This window comes from Corvus cornix, chromosome 8, assembly GCF_000738735.6.
Source record: "Corvus cornix cornix isolate S_Up_H32 chromosome 8, ASM73873v5, whole genome shotgun sequence".
Taxonomy (NCBI): Eukaryota; Metazoa; Chordata; class Aves; order Passeriformes; family Corvidae; genus Corvus; species Corvus cornix.
This window is the reverse complement of record NC_046338.1, coordinates 7,275,919-7,295,901: the sequence shown is the minus strand read 5'-3', so window position 1 is coordinate 7,295,901 and position 19,983 is coordinate 7,275,919. Positions and strand designations below refer to the sequence as shown.

At 41.6% G+C, this 19,983-nt stretch overlaps 1 protein-coding gene across 7 annotated transcripts in view; it reads right to left on the bottom strand.

Annotated features, from left to right (window-relative positions):
* The window catches only part of BEND5 (BEN domain containing 5), an 885,667-nt gene that overhangs the window by 308,503 nt on the left and 557,181 nt on the right, over window positions 1-19,983 (bottom strand). For 5 of the 7 annotated variants that reach the window (XM_039556513.1, XM_039556516.1, XM_039556515.1 and 2 more), the window contains 2 exons: window positions 19,222-19,435; window positions 15,215-15,413 (listed from right to left, as the gene is read on the bottom strand). The exons of 1 other annotated variant lie outside the window; for it this stretch is intronic. In XM_039556513.1, the coding sequence (XP_039412447.1) occupies window positions 15,253-15,413; window positions 19,222-19,435 (375 nt within the window). In that variant the 3' untranslated portion in view covers window positions 15,215-15,252. Of the gene's footprint in view, window positions 1-15,214; window positions 15,414-19,221; window positions 19,436-19,983 lie in introns of those variants that run through there. One more of the 7 variants, XM_039556518.1, reaches the window with a different exon arrangement.

The following is a 19,983-nucleotide window of genomic DNA, read 5'->3' as shown; positions in this document are numbered from 1 at the left end:
CACATGGTTCCCCCGTGTGACTCCGGGCACAAGGATCTGCTATTAAAAAATGCCACCACATGCAAACCACCAATGTCTCAAGACAGCTGTGCAGAGCCTTGGCCATGGCCTGGGCCTGGGTGCCATCTGGCCACTGTCATGGAGCAGAAAATTATTCTCACCACTTCCGAGCCAAACACACCCTAGTACAACACTGGAGACATCTCCAAAGGACCCCCCCCCCACACACATTTAAACACTGTTCAAGTTTTAGTTTTTACCAGTTTAGTGCCCAAACCCCCTTCCAGTGCCAGACAATCAGGTTTCCTGTCTAAAGGGGGACTGTACTGCTGTGCAAGGCAGGCAGGGCTGCTGCAGGGTGAGAGGAGGGTTTGAAGCACAGCTATGAACTTCACCATTTAAGAGCTTGGCCATGATTATCAAACACAAGCTGCCAATGATCAGTGGCTCCTCTTTGCTCAGCAGCAGCAAATCCCTGCTCCCAAGCGCTCAGGCACAGCTGGGCCAGAGCTGTGTGGAATTTGCTGATGAAAGGACTTCAAGACTAAAAGTTAGTCTACTTTTCCCAACTTTCCAGCTCTCAAAAGGAGGTATTACTGCTTTCTACAAACCCTTGAAACATCAGGACACCTCTGCTTGAGAGGTTAGTTGAGGACTCGGGTACAGCTCCGCAAATGTTGACTTACATAACTCCCTGAGCGAAAGCACGAAGCGTGGTGTGCACGGGCTGTCAGAGGGATCCAGGTGCTGTGCCACTGGCACAGGAGGCATTAGTAAGGGCTTAGCAATGCAGGGTAGGCTGCTCCTCTTTAATTGCAGGGAGGCGCAAAGCATGAGTAGTTATTTGCTCGCATGAGCAGCTCTGTCGGCAAATGGTTATCCAGGGAGCAGCAATCCAGCCTGCCCCACTCTCGGAGCCTGCTCTCCCTGCTTTGGCCATCAGGACACAGAACATGGGAAAACTACACCCACTTGAGCCTGCATGCTTGACAGGGCCCCCAAATATTTGTGTTGACTCAGTAATTGAAGAGTTATAATCCCATCGCTAAATATCAGCTGGGCCTCGTCATTTCTCATTCGGAGAGGACAGAATGAGAAACCATTAGTTTGCTTTTGGCTTCACTACAAAACAGTGCATTCTCCCAGGCAGCAGCCACCCATTCCATCAATGTTAGCAGAGCACTCACAGCAGTGAGGTCCTGGTCCAGGACGGGGGTTGCTAAGCAATATGGAAATACAAATAATAAACTAATAACAGCCACCTGCAAAAGATTACATACCAAGCTGTACCTTCCCGTGAAAGCCCACGTTTTGAACCTCATCTCATTTGGATTCAAATTTGCCAAAATCAAATTTATAAAGAAGGAATGATTATTGTTCAGAATGTTTTGAGAGATGTAAACACTTCCTTTTCCATTACTGCGATTCACTTTGGGTTGTTCTCCACTGTTAGGCATTTAAAGCATGCAGCTCTGTGGAATACAATGCCTGGTTTAGTTATTACAGCACGCACTGGAAACTGCTCAAATATATTTTTCTGTCAGCACGTATTTGTGATTCCCATATTTAAGGAGTGACTGCTACTCTGTGTACACGTGTCGTCAGCGTGATTGATGTCAGAACAGTGTTTGCACACCTCCACCTCGGCGAAGATTAAAAGCTGCTCCTAAGAAATCCTCTTTACAGTGCCCAGCTATGCAAACAGCCCATACTAGGATATGTCACCACAGAAACTTCCTCTCAAGGCCACCTCGCACTCACTGTATCTGCCCTGAGCCTGAGCAATAGTTCTGCTACTGTGCAGAGGGCAGATTCCTTCCCCGTAGGCTTGGTTTGTGACCCATTGGAAAGGTTCCCGTTGCCTGTAATAGGAATTTGGAGCTGCTCTGCACCACATCCCACGCCGAGGGCTGGTCAGGGCGGTGGCGGAACCGCTGAGAACATGCAGAGATCAGTGCATGCAACAAGATCCTCAGATAGGGGTTCAGGATTCAATTATGCCTTTGGAATGTGATGCAGAGAGTTAAAAAACAAAAGATGCACCCTCCTGTCAGGTTTTCATTGCCCAAGGACCTGTGAACCAGCACAGGTATGTGATTCTGTGTATTCCCACAAACAGAGCTAATTTGGGGCTTTTCTGGTTTCGAGTGAAACAATGGGAAATGAGGAAAAAACCCCCACTTTTTGCCAGTGGAAACCCTGCAACACAATTCACTCTAAACCTTGGCATCCAGCTCAGCCACAGCAGCAGTCAGAATCCTGTTCTGGCCATGTGGGAGCCACAGTGACACCTTTTGTGCACTTCCACAGCAAAACCCTGGGGTAGTTTGACTTCTTTTGCTTACGGAGAGAGGGTTTAGGTTTGCAGCCGCTGTAGACCAGTTGCTCTCACACACAAACACAAAGCTATGATTTGCTTAGCTGCAGCAATTTAACTGAAAATTTGAACCTCTGTCATCAAAAGATTATCCTATCTGGCGCTAAATGCTCTTCTCAGCCTTTGTACACAACTGGTATAGTCTTACCCTGTACCCAAAACAAAAAAACAAAAGGTAATTTGCCCAGTTTTGGTGGGGTTTTGGTTTTTTTTTTTTTTAAAGTTAGGAAGTTTCCAGCTGAGCTTCCTCCCTGGCCTGGGGGCAGGAGGGCGGCTGCACAGGATGGACAGGTAAACACCCGCGTGCAAATCCCAAAGGGACAACTTCTGTGGGAACACGTATGGTGTGTGGGATCCCGGAGAAGTGAAGCAAGGGAAGGCGGTGCTGAGGCAGCAGGGGGAATTAGACTAATCCCGGCTACCAGGGAGGTGCCGTGTTACACAGCCGGATGCAAAGCTCAGCGATCGCTTTCTCAGGAATGTGCTCCCGGTAACTCGGTTACCGAGGAGATTTCACTCCACATTATTGCTTAAGCTCACAATCACTCCATGCTTCGAGATTAATCTGCACAATAAACACAACAACAAGTAGAATTGGGGGCATCAGGGAGCAACATGGACATTTGGGGAGGGCTTTTTCAGAGATACTGTGCATGCAGCTCAAGAGTTAGAAAGTTCAAAATGCATCTTGCCACGAGTCCTCAAGGTAAGTGCCACTGAAACAGCAAATACAGATGAGTGTGGCATTACATACTATCAGCTCAACTGAGCTACTCATCTTTAATAAATACATAAAGAAAAACAATGATGAAGCTCAGTCTGGTATTGCAACAGTGTCCAGGAGAAGTGCAGGTACAGTACCAAAAAAATCAGATCCATCAAAATATCAGTGCCTAGAATATCCAGGTTTCACTGTTTGAAGTTACCCAAGAACCTTGAAAAGTCAGTTCCCATTACATTTATCTTCCAGAAGGCTTTCCAGATCCCAGCCTCAAGTTTGCACTGACATTCCCCATTTTATAAAAGCCTTTGGATGGCTTCCTGATAAAGAGCATACAGTGTTATTTCACTTTTAGAGCAGAGGACTTGGGATTGTGTCATCAGTGCTCATTTCAGACTAAAGGCATGATGCTGAACAAGTCACCAGCTCCCTGTTTCTGAGAACTATCAGTCATTTAGTGGAAGGAAAACTACCTGCCCCACTGGGAAAATATGAGGCTTCATTAAATGTTTACAAAGAGTTTTAGAATGGGTACAAATCTATATAAAAGCAAAGGCATTTTTCATTTATGCACTGGTTAAGGACAGACCCGAGAGAGACAAACTAATGGCACCATACTGGGAGGTAATATCAGTATGATGTGGCAACAGACAAATATCAGATGGGAAGTAGAGATCCCTCCAGATGACTTTCAGAAGCGGAATAATGGAGGTGAGATTAAGTTTGACAGCAAGTTCCTACAGTGATAGGAAGTCTGGTATACATTAACTCAAAGGAAGGATAACAACCTCAACAGAGCCATTGATTGCAGCTGAATTATGAGCCCTCAGCATGACAAAGCCATGAAGATATTTCTAGGGAAAGGCATTTCTGGAAAGATAATGTCTCTGTAAAATGTACTGTTACCACCCAAGATAAAACTCAGCACAAAAGCATCACTGATGGAGAAAGATCAGACAAGTGCAGGAGACACAGAGCAGGATAACAGCAGATGAATTGGTGAGTGTATCTCCCAAGAAAAATTTAAAAGACAGGTCAGCCTAGCAAAGGTAAAGTGGATATGATCTCACATAAACTCTTCAAAGACAGGAAAAAAAGCTGCTCAAACTTGGCAGCAACATTTGCTCAAGAACAAATAAATAGACTGCTGCTCATGAATAAATTCAAACTGGAAGCTGGGTGGGGGGAAACAAAATAATCAAGTCCTGGAGAACAATGTTCTCACTTTATCTGCCATTGTGTAGAGAAAGCAAAACTGGAACAGATGAACCTGTGGAACACTGGGACTTCAACTGCACAGGACCAGTAACTTCAATCCCATGTTACCAGTCCAGCAGCAGGTCCAGACACTTCCAGTGCTACAGAATGATGGAACAGGTATTCTTGGAGGACTTTCCAAAATGAGCAAGAAGACCTTACATCTTATAAATGCTTCCTTTCGTAGCAGACTGTAATGTTTACTTTAACTCACCCGAAATATCATCATCTCACTCCTCCACTAGCCCAAGCCTTCCAAATTAAACTGAACTATCTGACATATTCATGCAGTTTGATTTGACCTGCAGCAAGGCAATCCAGGCTACAGCAGGAATGATTATTTCACTGTTTATTCCCTCTTTCAAGAAAAACCACATATATATGATGATGTATGAATTCCTGACTTGATAAGGTGCTCTTTTTAACACATCCTTCTCTGGGTTTCAGTGTAATAACACACCCAGTATCCATAATGCTCATGACACCACTCACATTTTCTATCATCATCTTTAATACAGAAAATTCATTTGTATCCTTCTACAGGCAAAATAATGTCAGATGAATTTAGGCAAACAAGAGATTGTCACATAGCTTCCAGCACTGGGAGACAGCGAGGGATTAGCAACAACAGGACTTCCTATCCTGTGCTCAGGCTCCACTAACCAGTGCCGAGGGATTCACGGCTCTGCAAGGATGTAGGTCATGCCAAAGGGGACACACACAGTCCTGCAGGAGCCTGCAGGCAATTAAAAGTGGTGATGCAGCTGAGCATCACCACAGGCAGTAAAAAGGGACTTCCCCTGAGACTGGAAATCGCAGGCAGGAACGATCTATTCATCTTCCATGTCCCTGACAAGAAGGGATGACTTGGTTATAAAGCCTTTAAAATGCAATGAGTCACTTCTCAAAAGAGGTCACCAGTTACTGAAATTTTGCTGAAGTATTTAATACAGAGAAAACCCTTGAATAACAAATATGAATTCCTTTAATCATACCGTATCTGATTCTACCAGTAATTACATTTGGGGTACCTGACAGTGCAAGTAGGTGATTCTCACATGCAGAGCAGAGGCAATACTGGCCAATAAAGCATCCCTCTGTTAAAAAACGCCACTAAAGTTTGTTTCCCAGACCAGAAATGGGTTTATTACTCAGCAATAAAAGATCCCAAAATTCTGCAGAATTGCCTGTATATTCCTTGCTCAAGGAAGAGAAGGTGCCATGCCTGAGGTGTGGGCGAGAGGGGCTGCTCACAAAGTACCATGCACCCTGGGTGCATTTACCACACTCTGCAGCCTGATCAGCTGCTGCAGCTGAGCTGCCCTCAGGAGTAGAGCCAGTGGGGCTCTCTGCATCTCAGCACAGGTCAGGCATTGATGAGAAGCAGATTTCTCACACACGAAGGATGAAAATCCAGCAACATCTTGCACCACAGAGGTGAAACCTCTCAGGTACAGGTTCTACCTGAGCTCCAGAACAGGAAATTGGATCAGTCAGGTAAACAAGGAGACCTCGAGAGCAACTTCTGCACCACCCATAACCCTGCAAAACATCACCAAGGCCTTGCCCAGAGTGTTTAATAATCCTGCAGCACTGGGGTAAGGGCATCAACTGGTTTCTACCCTTGGTATTACAACATGCACTTAAATTGCTCTGATCTTACTCCTCCCATCATTAAGTCACTAGCTAGTTAAAACCTACACAACCCCTCCCAAAGCAGGTGGGAAAGGGCCACCTTCCACCAGCCCCAGAGAGGGAGGAAGCCCAGACTAGGCAGAACTTTGCCAGTTTTTTTTTCTTGAGGTCATCCGATGAGAGTCATCATTTTAACTAGATCAGCTCAGCAATGCTGTCCTGTCCATTCTTTGAAAGCTGGACAAACCAGCATGTGAGCTTTAAATTGGCAGAGATACTAATTTCAAATCAATAGGAAGCCCAAAAATATCAATAGGCATTTAGGAGTGAAACATTAATTACTTTTCAAAGGGTGCAGTACACAAATTTCCTGGTGCATTTACAGATAGAAATAAGTCAATAACATGATTTCATAACACTTATAAATGACTAAGTTAATTAACAGGGAATCTTCAGAGAGACGATGAAGGAAATTTAGAAGAACCTTGTCTGGCACTATTCAAAATTCTCAAAGGAAGGAAGCGACTTCTTAGAATGAGATTAATTGTAAGTTTTTTTACTTTACCTTGATAGAATATCTGTTTACATATTTAAGCTGGTTTTGACCTTCAAAATTCCGGCAAAGAACAATTTTCATTAAACCATCTCAGTGGAGAAACTTGGCAGTTCCTCATCTTATCTGTGAGGTCAAGAGAGGATATTAATCATTTAGCAGGAATGGTCAAACAAAATGTGTGTAAGTCCTACCCAAAGCAACCTTTAATTTATCACAGCAGACACAGCAAGGGCTGATGCACAGCAAGCTCTTCTGTCAGGTCTGATGCCTTCATAGGATTTGGTTGGAGGCTCCAGAGTGAAGTAATTCCACAAAAGTTGAAGTCTCTCCCTAAGGATATCCTACCCAGTTCTGAGAATGTATCACAGCATAATGGTGATATCTCTTCACCATCCTTTGGCAATTCAAAGGCATCCTCAACCAAGGAAACTCTGCAAGCATCTGGAAGATACATTCCACAGGAGTAAAATGGCTCTGGCTTCCCTTTCTTCTAAGTTTTATTACTTCAGTGTCCTATTTTCTGTGAAACTCTGTTCACCTGCTGCCCTTCACAGCCCGGTTGGACTCCATCACCCACCTGCCTGGCCCAGCTGTGAGTACAGGAATAAGCAGCTGGAAAAGCAGCAAGAACGTGCTCTGTCTCCTCACTGGCATGTGAGTGGTGCAGAGTCAAAGAGGAAAGTGTAGTAGAGATAAACACTGATTTGAAGAACAATATTTCCAGGACAGAGCTATACGTAGTAATAGCGTAAAAAGGGAAATACACTGGGACACCGAGTGGTTAAGAATCAAATAATATCAGGGGTTTTTTCCAGAAAATTAAATTAAGGTTGGCCCACAAAGTGAAATTACTATTGTATATCACATTCTAATACAAAGTGATATGTGTCCTAAACCACCAGATCGTATCACATTAACTAAACCAAACACTTCTATAGAAAGTATTTCCACAAAATTAAAATGCGTTTGGGTAGACATAAAGGAAAAGTATTACAAAAATGAGTTAGTCATGACCTAGAAAATCTGTGGTGGTAGGAGCGTGAAGGCACTCAGTCTATTGAGGTGTTCATGAGCTGCAGAAATACTGGGGGAAGATATTAAGACAGGCAAATCAAGAACCAGAAATAAGAAGTTAAGCCAGAAAAACTCACTGAGAAGTAAGGCACAAGTCAAGCAGTAAGGGTAGCGCTAAGCACTGGAATAAACTACTCAAGGAAAAGATGGATTTCACACTTTGATGGATTTTCAAGAATGCTTGATATTCTGAACAGCATTGCTGTGGTCCAGCCAAGGTTTCTCTTCAAGGGAGCAGCTGAACTAAGTTTTGTGATGTGTTCTGCAGGGAGCCACACCAGCTCATGTAATGGCCCAGCAGCTGCCACAGCCTGCACAGCTTTAGGCACAGCTAAAAACGTCCTTACCAAGAACCACACTTAGATCATAGAACTGGAAATGGCTCTTTCTTCCCCAGTTCACCAGGTGACTGTTTTCACACAGCAGCTGGGAAAAGGAAGTAACAGAGGGCAGATTAAAGCCATAGATCAGAATAAATCTGTCAAAGTGCCCAGTGCTTTCTGCCACTCACCTGAGCACTGCCATTAGGTGGGAAACTTCCAGGCCACTGACCCTCTGCAAAAGCAGGGGAACTTCTGAGAAATGAATGTTTTTAAGAGATAGTGCTGAAAGATTTACTTATTCCATCTTACCACTTCAAGACCTTCACATAAGAGTGAAATTTTCTTTGCTACCGTCTAGGCATTGGCAGTGCAAGAAAAAAACCCAAGAAAATGCTGCTGTGTGAAGTCCCTGAATGGCAAAGTCTGCCTTACGGTGACAGCAGCACTACCAGATCTCCCAAGGAAATGCTCTGGTTCTGTGTCAGTCACCCCCAGGAATAACAAGCAGGTATTTCACTTCAGAGCCCTGCTGACAATCTGCAAGGCAGGAATCATGAAACGCTCCCGTCTCATCCCTCTGAGGCAGACACAGAGGACAGACTCCCATTTGCAGAAGGAACAGCACTGAGAAAGGAAGACCAGGAAAACAGGCAGGGCTGGGCACCATCAGGAACATTATCAAGTTGTGGATTTACATGGCACAGACAGATTTACACTGAAAACTGGCACATCACATCTGTACACATACAGCTGTGTACGTGCACCAGAGAGAGGTCCTTGGCTGCAGAAGAAAATGCTGATTTTGCTACTTGTTAAAGGTTAGATTCTGGGAACATTAAGAGTGATTGGACTTTTTTAATTAATAAAATTTCTCACTGATTGAAACCTTAAATGCCAGTTAAAACTTCTTGGGATTTTGCTGTTCAGCTACTGACTTCACCTAACCTGCACATACTCTGTGGGAAAGGGGAAAAGGCCTATGTGACCCCTCCACAACCTCTTCCTTGGCTTCCTGCACCATCAGACTTAGGATACTCCTCCACATTAGGCTGGATGAGTGAATCTCAGCTACTTTGTAAGTTCAGGAAAGCCACAGAGTGGAAGTTTCACATATTCACCAGTGTGGCAATAAACAACCTTTGTTGGATGAGCTGCATTAGGGGACAATACCTAAAAAGAAGCCAACCCTCGAGGCTGTCCTTCCCAAGGGTGGCTCCTTGCATTGTCCTCCAAAGCAGAGATGATCCTACAACAGCATCTTCAGCCTTGTTTAACCCCAAATTCCACATGCTTGATTGCTTATTCCTGTAAGGATCTACAGCAAAAAGCAGAAATGGGTCCTGGAAGATGAAAGTGCCCTTGCAAACGCAAAGAAACCAACGAGTGTCAAAGAATTTTAATATAAAGTGCAGGGAAAAAAAAGCAAAATCCTACTTTACAGAGTTTTAGTTTTTCATAAGCTAAGACTCTTAATGAAAGGAAAACACAGAACATTAACTTGGAAGCAATGCTTTGACCCATCCACCTCCCATCCTACACATTTTGAGAATTATTCTCTAAAGATACTTCCATAAATCCTGCAGAGCCCTCTGTAAGGAAAGGTAAAACCATAGTTCATCTGGCTCACAAATCCAAAATGTCCAAATGGACTATTTTCAAGCATCAGTGGCTTAATACCCCAACTTAAACATGGAGAAAGACATCTCCCAGAACACTGATACCCGGTTAATGCAAGAAAAACGGGAAACACATGAAAGTACATTTTTTTTTAACTAAACTACAATTCAGTAAGATTTACATAAACATTTGGGCAGACATTAAAGATATATTTGAGTATGAAAGAATGTGAAATTCCCACGGAAGCTTTTTCATCTGAGTCTCCTGCAGAAGGGGCTGGTACCAGTGTGATATGGCACTATCAAGGCACATTCCCTCTGCTGCTGTCCCAGGACATCGCTCACCAAAGGGTGTTCACAGCCAATTCTGATAATCAGCCTGTCCCGTGAAACCTGCACCCCTCTCCGCTCCAAAAGCATGAAAGCTCATGCCAACTATAAAGGATACACAAGCACCAACACACATCATTTCTTATCTTCTATTTCGCAGAACTTTCAGCAATTATTACACTACAGTAAAAGCTAAGTCACCCCCAGCCTACCCCTCTCTTGGGTTGTTCAGGAAATTTTCTGCAACTCTTTAATTTCAAATCACCAAAGACCAAAATTCAGCATGACAGTAGGTAGCCTGATGCAATAAACATATATATCCATAAAGACTTTAGTTCCATTAAGGCTTTACTACCAATAAACAAGGAACATAAAGTTGATATTCTGCTAAATGTGGAGGAAACAATTTCCTTTGTAGGAAGAAGTTTTCTAGCCAGAAGGCAGCACAGAAAAAAATCCTTCAGGCTCAGCTTCTTCCTCCCCTCCCAGACTCACTTTCACCTTTGTTCTGATCCAGCCATAATACAACTTCATCTGATGCCATAAGTGAGGTATTTTCCTCTTTATAGTAAACAAATGATCTCACAGCCACAGGACCATGATTTCGCTGCAGGACAAGGGGGCATCTGACGCACGGAATGGAAGTTATTGTTCAAACATAAACAGGAGAAATAATTGTAAAACAAATGAACAACCACATAAATTAATTCCTTTTTGAATCACTGTTCCTGTTTTCCAAGTCCAAATGATTCTCTTTTCCTGTTTAGGAACCCTGAGGGGATGAAAAAATATCCAAGATGGTGAAATTAAAAATTAGCTATTGAGCATGAAACATGCAATGATTGCACTTCATAACACTTTTATTGCCTCGGTGTTGTATGAATCACTTCAGAGTTCCACACTGTTATGATGAAAAAAATGACACCAATAAAGTCTGAGCAATTGATGTTATGACTTCATCAATCCAAGACTAAAGGCACACACAGAATCACAAATATTTCCAAGAGTATGGAGAAAGCTGCCACCTCATTCTGAGGAAGCACAAGTTGTGTCTTTGTCTCTTTCACAAGACTGGTTATTCTCATGTCAAAAAGATGGAATATTGAAATAATCCTTAGTACAGCTCCATGTGACACAACCTTGCTTTCCCTTTCTGAAACCAGCCAGATTTGGTGTTCTGAAGAGCTATGAACACAACTAATACACAGTGAAGCTACAGCTAATACACAATGTACCCAGCTCACACAATTCTCACTCCTCTGAGGGTCTGCATCAAGATTGTATCATTTTAACAATGACCTGCACTTAGCTTTAATTTTTTAACAGTCTATAGATTCTGGAAGTAGGAAGTAGAATTATCTTCACAATTTCACTAAATCCCAAAAAATTCAATTTATTGCTACTTAAAACTTTCAAGAGGACAATAATCTCTGCTTAAGACAACAAAGCGGCATCACAGTAATCTCTCAGATACAACATCAAAGGTAGGGTGCAAAGAAGTGACCTCCCACAGGGAGAATGCACCTGCTTTTGACAGCCAACAACAGCTAACCAACGCAACCTTGAATTCCTACTTAGAGTTCAACTTTGACATAACTATTTTACTATTTTAAAAAAACCCTCCCATCTCTATAAAGCATCAGGAAGTCCAAATCTGTTCTGGAACAGCAGAAACTAACAATCTTTCCCCCTCTCTAATAAATACAAGCTTTCTTTTTTGAATTGAGTGGCCAGACTTCCTGACTCAGGTATTAAAGTCCTTGGTAGGATTCTTTCCTTTAACACAACAGCTCACATCCCTTACAAAATCACTGATAGAAAATAAAGCCCTTTTTGTTAACACTAATCTTGCTTCCTTGCAAGTGTGCCAGAGGCACTTTAATATGGATCAGATCATGAATATCACAAATTACGGCAGCAATGTGTGGCAACAGAAGATCAGATTATTCATATAACAGTAATACCTCCTTCCTGCTTTGATTAAAAAAATAGTAAACAGTCACTTCCTCTTAAATCTGTGTCTTTCTGATCCTTAGAAATCCAGGTTTACAGTATGAGGTAATTGCACAGCACAGACCTTAGAATGACGAACGAGGGGTATTACAGGGTGTAATAAAACCTACTTCATTTTCTGTCAAAACTCCCCCCTGTTTCTCATGAGGTACATGTATGAAGTTACCCTAGAGTAGGAAGAAGTTAGTAGGGACTATTTTCTATAAAGTTTCCTATGGGAGATTCACAGCAGATGCAATATGAACAAAGCAAACTATGTACAGGCAGGCACGATTATGGAAGAATTAATGTACCAACAAGAACAGCCCTGGCCATAAATGCAGTGTAGGAAAATGAAATGAAACTCACAGTTAATTTATACATCAGTATTGCAACGCAGAAAAGCACACCCCATTAAAGTTCCTATTTTTCTTGGGCATTGCTGGAACACGTAACTGCAGCCTATTTCCCTCCTTCAAACATTGGGAAGCAATTGTACAACCTTGATACCGGCTCATGGGGAGGGAAATGAGTAATGACCAAATAGAAGTATAAAATGTTATTCGCACTCCCATTACCCTCCGCAGAGCCCCCAGCACGCTGCCACATAACCACCATGTGCAAAAATGGCTTATTCTTAGCAAAAACTTATTTCCAGTATCCAAAGATTTAATTCAAGTTGTAATATAATAAAGAGGTATTCTGCCTTTAATATGTCCTATTCCTTTAACATGACTCAACAAAGTTTCAAGTGACACATTAAATGCCACTTGTCCAGTCCAATGGACACATTTCTTAGCCCCCATTGGCACTACATTTCAAAGGGAACTGAACTTTTTTGTGCCACCGAAATGCCCGTATTGAACTCAAATAGAAACTAACCTGAGCTGATGAAATCTCCAGGAAAAAACTTATTGAAGCCTTCCAAGATACCTTGCCCAAGGACAACATTTAAATTATTCAGCAAAATGCAGTATTAACATCTGATGGGACGAGCATGTCAAGGAGCCTTACAAAGGTGATGCTGGTTTTGCAGAAAGAATGAACACCTCTGATTTTTGGGACCAGGCTGGAGTCCTAACTCTAATTAAATTCTAATCTGCTTTTTCCAGGTTTCATAAAATGCTGTCTCAAATAGGCTTATCTTCTAAGTAGTACAGCATGATCTTCTCATTAAAGAATCTGTTACAATGGAAACACATTAGTACTAAAGCCATAAAAGACTGAGGAAATTATGGACATTCTGCCCAAAATAGTGGGTTGCCTTAGTATCACTTAAAAAGAACCCCCTGCTTGAGCCTGCTTGAGAAGTGGGAACTTGCTGTTTAAATGTTTCTTCAGTGTTATCTCTATTTTGTTCTTTTTAATTAATAAAAGGATACATGCATTGACATTTTAAACACTAATTTGCTATTTAGCATCCCAAATTGGGAAGCATAAACATTTATGCACTTCATTAAACACTACCTAAGAACACTTTTGATATTAGCAGGAGACAAGGGAGGCTGTTCAAAGAAACTTCAGGGCACACATAAGACACTGATAAAAGACGCTCCTGCTCCTTCCCTCCCTCACCAGGAAAGCTTGGGCTCCATCCTATGGGAAGCAGCTGTTGTGAAACGGACCCTGGAAATCACTGGGATCTGACATACCTGTGCAATCACAAATGCAGGGTTAAGGGAAGGGACAGGAATGTGGTGAAAGTGGGTGTTCCTGTTTGGCAGTGCAGCATTAGGTTGGTGCAAGGCAACTGTGAAAGTGGACTTTAGAAAGCATAAAGAAAACACACCCTGAGTTAAGATATTATTTACATACAGGTGACGTACAGGAAGAAACAACCCGGTGTTTTTCTCATCTCTTCCAAGAGAGGCATGGCAGTTCTAGCACACTTCCTCCTCCCCCCTCCTCTTTTTCTTCACCCACCCCAGCCCTTTAAAGAATTATGGTACCATTTAGGTTAGAAAATACCTTTAAGATCATCAAGTCCAGCCATTCACCCAGCACTGCCAATTCCACCACTAAACCACATCCCCAAGTGCCACATCTACACATCATTTAAATACTTCCAGGCATGGCGAGTCCACCCCAGCTGCCTGTTCCTTTCCAAACTATCTACATTTACAGGACACTGAAAGAGGCTTCATGTCAGGGTGAACCAGTGCTACAGGATGGTCAGAAGAAATAGGATGTCTTTCAAAGCTACAGGAAACAGAATTGCAGTGGTAGAAAAGAAACAAATCCTGACACTCAGGAACAGGCAGCCTGAAAGGCAGATAATGGCATCTGTGAGCATAGAATAAATGGAAGGTTAATCAAGATCACTAATATAACAAACGCTCAAAATTCATCAACCCAGACCTCAAGTTATCTCTAAATCCTTCATGAAGAGAAACTTCAGGTTATTTTGTTTCACTTACAGACAATAAGGTATCGTTCAGATGACGAATTACTTCTAAAAACTTTGCATCGCAAGTCTAACTTCAATGTAGAAAATTATTTTTATTTGTAATTAAAATTTGTGCTAAAAGTGTCCATTGTTAAATTATGGACCCAGACAAAATGGTACCAAATTTTCTACTGTACATAATCTTGCCATAGCATGGCAATTTTAAAATTGTTTGAAAATACAAATACACTAAAAAGATAGTATTTCAAGAACAATAGTATGGACACACTGAAGAGCTTTGTACCACAACCAGAAATCTGAAGTGTCTTGGTCCCTGAAAAAGAACTGCTTTTAGATTTATTTATTAAAATGAATTATGATGATTTTACAAATTACAGCTTTGGGTTCTTTGTTGTTTATTGGTTGGTTTGTTTTTTTTTTTAAACTGTGATGGTAAGAATGATCTACCTACAAGATAATTGAAAAAGAAACGTTCTTTGTGTATTTTTGATCAAATATATTGTTAGAGATCAAAACAAAGATTTATAAAAACAAACAATTGAAACTTCAGAAAAAACACTTTGTCAAATACAATAAAACCCTTTTCAATAGCAAAGTGGATTTTGTACAGTTCTTCCTTCTAAGCAGATGTTTTACTGCAGCTCAGATCCACTAACTCCAGTAAAACTCAACGTAGGGCAAATGTGTCGGTGTCTGCAGAATCACAACCTATGTACAGCCGCAGGTACCAAACTGCAACTCGCTGGAGAAACCTTGGAAACTTCAGTTTTCATTGTGAGTGAACTTAAAATATATCTTACATTAGTTAAAAGCAGTTTACACCATGACAGAGCTGCTCAAAAAACGCATCAGTTATAGGAAGAGAGCAACGCTTCAAGTCAGCTTCTCCCATCAGCAAAAATGCCACACAAATCAAAAAACAACACTTAGGTAAAACACTAAGACTTTATTAAAAATCCAAAATTTATTGCAAATTGTACTTTGCAATTTCCCTCCTTTCTTCATTTTTACATGATTTATTGATATCCATGATTTTTTCACAGATGTACTTGTTGACTTTGGAGAGTCTCTGTGCAATTTCAGTTTCATCCACAGTTTCTTGTGCTATTCTATCATACAAACATTCTGGGGAGAGAAAAGAAGGAAAGAGTCATTAGGATATTTTTAGAAAACAATATAGCCCTGAGTTGGGCTAACTACTCAAGAGACAGCAGTGAGTAAGCACTGTGTATATTTGTTGCAAGACAAGAGCAGCTTTCTTTGATTCACCGGCTATCTTGTTAAAGTCAAGATTTGTCACCAGGCTTGAATCAGTGGCATGACCAACTTCCAGTTATGCTGTGACTACATTAATAGGCTTCCCATACAGAAACAAGGCTAAACCCAACCTTTTACAGTGCCAGTCTTGCCTGCCTGACTCCTGCATTTGTCTGAATCTCCACAGCAGGTTTAGTCTCTTCCCAGGTGAACTGTCTCACCAGAGCTGTGTGCACAGTCACTCCCACCTGCACCCCTTCCAGAGGGTACGGAAATGATAATGCTTAGGAAGAGAAGCAGTAACCAGCAGGAGAACACTTTAACCCATTTATTTCATTTTTTACATCTCTTCCACATTCATTAATGTCTGTGTCTTTATCAGCTGCCCTGTCCCTGGGCATATTTCACTTTTACTAGCGGATTATTCAGGACAATAGCCATCTCCTTGCATGTTTGAACAATAAATACACTTTGTGAAATACACGTTATCTGGAATACAAAAAGCAAGTGATAGCACTGCAAAAGCCATGTGGGCAGTGAAAGCTGAGATAATTTTTCTTCCCAGATGGGTAGTTTGGTGCCAGAATCCTGCAGAGGTCACTGAAATCTGAAGTGGTGCAACACACACAACTCCTTAGTGACAAGAGGTTTGGGGTTTTTTGGTTTTCATGAACAGACCGATGTATTTTGTTGTGTAGCCTTCCCAGACTGGTTAAACAAACTCTGTTCTGCTCTGCCTAGTGATCTATTCCATTAGCTGTTTATTGCTTCACATACAGAAAGCCATGGAGATTATTGCTTAATTAACATGGTTTACAACATTTCTAATGCACCATATTAAAAAGTTATGAAAATTAAGTACTATGCATGCTTTGTAGTTCATTTGGAAACCTCTGAGAAGTTTTATAAAAGGTTATTTTGCATTAACAAGGTTTATAACAGTGCACATCCATCATACTTTTTATCATTTCTTTATTACATACTACACAGTGGGGATTTTAAAGAAGCTATAGAGATATCAGACACATTAAGAGCTAATGTTGTCGTTCAAAAATCTATTTTAAATAAGTTAGTCTGTGTCCACAGAATGATGAGAACATCTAAAGCAATGTGAATTTTATGTTGTAAGACGTACTGAATACAAAATAAATGAAATTAACCAGCATGCAGCCTGATAGCTGAAATGCTGATCAGCAGTAAACTATGATTAGAAATACGACACCTAAGAAGAGGCACATCACTGAGAGCCTGAAGAAAGCCAATGTGTTTGCAGGACATAAGCTGGCCCTACAGCAGTGTCAGGAACACTCCCAGGCAGATACACCCAGTAAGGTGAACTCCCAATGAAAGGCTGTGTTGCTCATTTAGCCACAAAGTCAAGCAAAGAATCACTTGACAGCACTCATTCAAAAGCTGTAATTTCAAAAGTCCATGGGACCCAGACAGATCCTTGCCCATAGTTTTTCCTCTCCATCTCTTCCAATTTCTGTGATGGGGGTGCAGAAATAGTAGTTTATTACTTGCATAAGGATACTGGCTTAGGGCTTCAAAGAGTACTTTGGGGGTTCTGCTCCTTTGTCTTTTGGCTTTACAGGAGCACACAGGCATCCCTTTGTACTGCTAAATACCAAAGATTCAAGTAGACCTCAAAGGCTAACCAGGAGCTTCACTACTTTTTGTGATGCCTGATCCAAATCATTTGAAAACTCCCTCATATTTCACCTATTTGTCCCCTTGCTGGTCATTGTTTTGTTTTGCTTTGCTTTCTCCATCACGGGGCAAGACCTGCTAACACTGACGCAAATGCAAAGGACATGACAACATGGAAAATCATGGTTATGAGCTAACGCTGTCCCACTGCTATGGGCAGCCTGACACCTGCAACACTGGCCATGCAGTTTAACTGGTTCAAGAGGAGACTGTACAGGCTGGAGTCTAACAAAAGGGAGTCAGAGACAAGGTGAAAGTAACACTAAAAAGAGGAACATGGAAAACCAGGGCATGTAACAGTGGAATTCAAATGAGGGTTGAGGCTGGAAGCAGAAGTATGACAGAAAACACAGAAAAATGAGGCAATAGGGAAGGGCTGAATTGCTGGTGAGTGTAAAGGTATGGAAGAGAAGAAAGGGAAGGGCCCCATCTGCCTCTCACCAGGTACCTGTTGGAGCAGACGTCCAAACTCACTGTAGTCAAAACAAGGGGAATTTGAAGAAAGCTGTCATCTAAATGGCTCAAGCAACACAGAATAGCCCTGACAGAAGTAGAAGAGGAAATTCTCACAGAAGCAACCTCGCCAGCAGTGCTGAGGAGCAAGAGCCTCCAGGAGGAAAACTGGAAACCACTTTGCAATGGGCCAGTGGAAAATAACCCGTTTGCTGCGTGCTCGTAAGCGCACACCAGGGCAACCAATTCTGCTTCCCATCTGGAGCTGACAAGGGGAGCCACCGCCACAGAGTGGATTCCTTATGTGGCCAGTACATCATTACTCAGCTACATGTGTAAGGATTGTACCAAAGGCCCCAGACAGAACTAGAAAATCAGCATGGAACAGCTTCCACATCCACATATAACCTTGAAGCAGATTAGTAAAAAAAACCCATGTCTTTTACTCATTTCTTATAAACTAAGAAAGATGACAGTACGGAGATAAGTTTCCAACTTTTCCCCACACAACACAGACACAGACACACGCACACACTCAGAGGAATCTATTTCTTACTCCAAACATGGTACTTTCATGGCAGATTACAACACCTCTTTATGAGTTCACAGTTAAGAGCAACTAAGAACAGGAAATGCAGAATAATGAAGCTCTACCAAATCGGGAGATTTCTTTCAACCCTACTACAATTTAGTATGGACACAAAACCTAAAAATCCAATTTCAGTATGTATTCCATGAGGAACCGACTCAGTTCTGACTTAAAAAGAAGCCTGAAATACCAAGAGAGACAGAAATGATGCAACACAGGCATGATGATACAAAGGGACTGAAATTCACCATTCAGTTTAAATAAAGGAGAAGGCCTTCTCTTTCTCAAAGTACTACACACATGGACTCAGGCTTGCAGTTACTCAAAGTGTCATTGCAATTTTCCCTACCAGATGAGGTCAGCGATTTACACCTCCTGTCCAAATTCCAAATCAAGTGCAACAATTAATTTTTACTATTTCCATTTTCTCCACTTAAAAGGGTAAAACTATTCTTTCTTGCCTTTGAAGGTATGCGTATTTTTATAGTCACAGCTATAATGGTTTCTGTGCCTCATGCCAGAGCTGGTTATGTTCTGGATGAAAGAATGTGGTAAAGCTACTCTCAGTCTTGTTTAAAGGAATATATGCACTTTAAAAAAATCATCATGTTTATAAATGAATTCTAGAACAACATGTTGTTCTCCAGGCTCAGAGTCCTACCCTGCAAGTGGTCTAAAGTGATCATCTTCTCAAACCTTACTGAAGTCAATGTACAACTCTTCAGCTGTGGAGGCCTGCACTGTGCACAGCTATTGCAATGTGTTTTACTGTTCCTGGGTACGTATGCACTTCACAATGCAATAGCAATCTGAATTACAGTTTTTAATCAGTTAATTTTAAATGAGCTGAAAAGAAGCATCTTTCAACTCGGTGATTAATGGTTAAACTCCAAAGCAGGAAGCAAAAGTTTTCAAATAACCTACCTCTGACAATGCTTAATTTGTGAGGTGAGAGAGGTGGCTTGGGAACGGCATCTTTCTTTTTTTTGGTTGCAACTCCTGTGACACTTCTGTTCTTGAGAACATCTGTTCCCCAAATCATAACCGCTAGATTTTTTGTATACTTTGAATCTCCTTGTGTTACTTGCAGCTGGTGCCATTTCTCCTCATCTACCCAAATTCCACTGCCAAGATGGACCTAGAAGGTAGTAATAATAACAACTTATCTATGGTATGTAGCACACAACAGTATCCAAGTGCTGTAGGAACATTAATATTAGGAACTAAAATAACAGTAATTAGGGCTGAACAAATCCATTTTGCCTAACTCTGAAAGTTCTCCAACTTTGTGGGTCAAGGAGTTCAAGTCAACCTCAATATATATTTCCTTTTAGTAATCTCTACTTTTCCCCCCCACATAACCTCTCTCCTGAAAGACTGTGGTCAGGAACAGAGATTGAAGAAGGAAACGGTGAACACATCCAGTATTATAAATTTATGCACAGCATATAAACCAAGCAGTTGCACCAGCCTAATTCAGGAGCAAGATGAAACGCTTCCCCTTGGCTAAAACAGACTTTACCCAAAGCATATTCCGGAGGCAGTAGAGAGGGAATTACTCCCTAAGTTGTATTCTGTACCTGTTGGCAAAACTCAGCCTGATTGTTTGAAGTAACTGGAAGGAAAGAAAGGCTTTTGAGAGCTCCAATTTCAATATAAGTCAGGAGAGTTTGGAAGCTTTGTAAA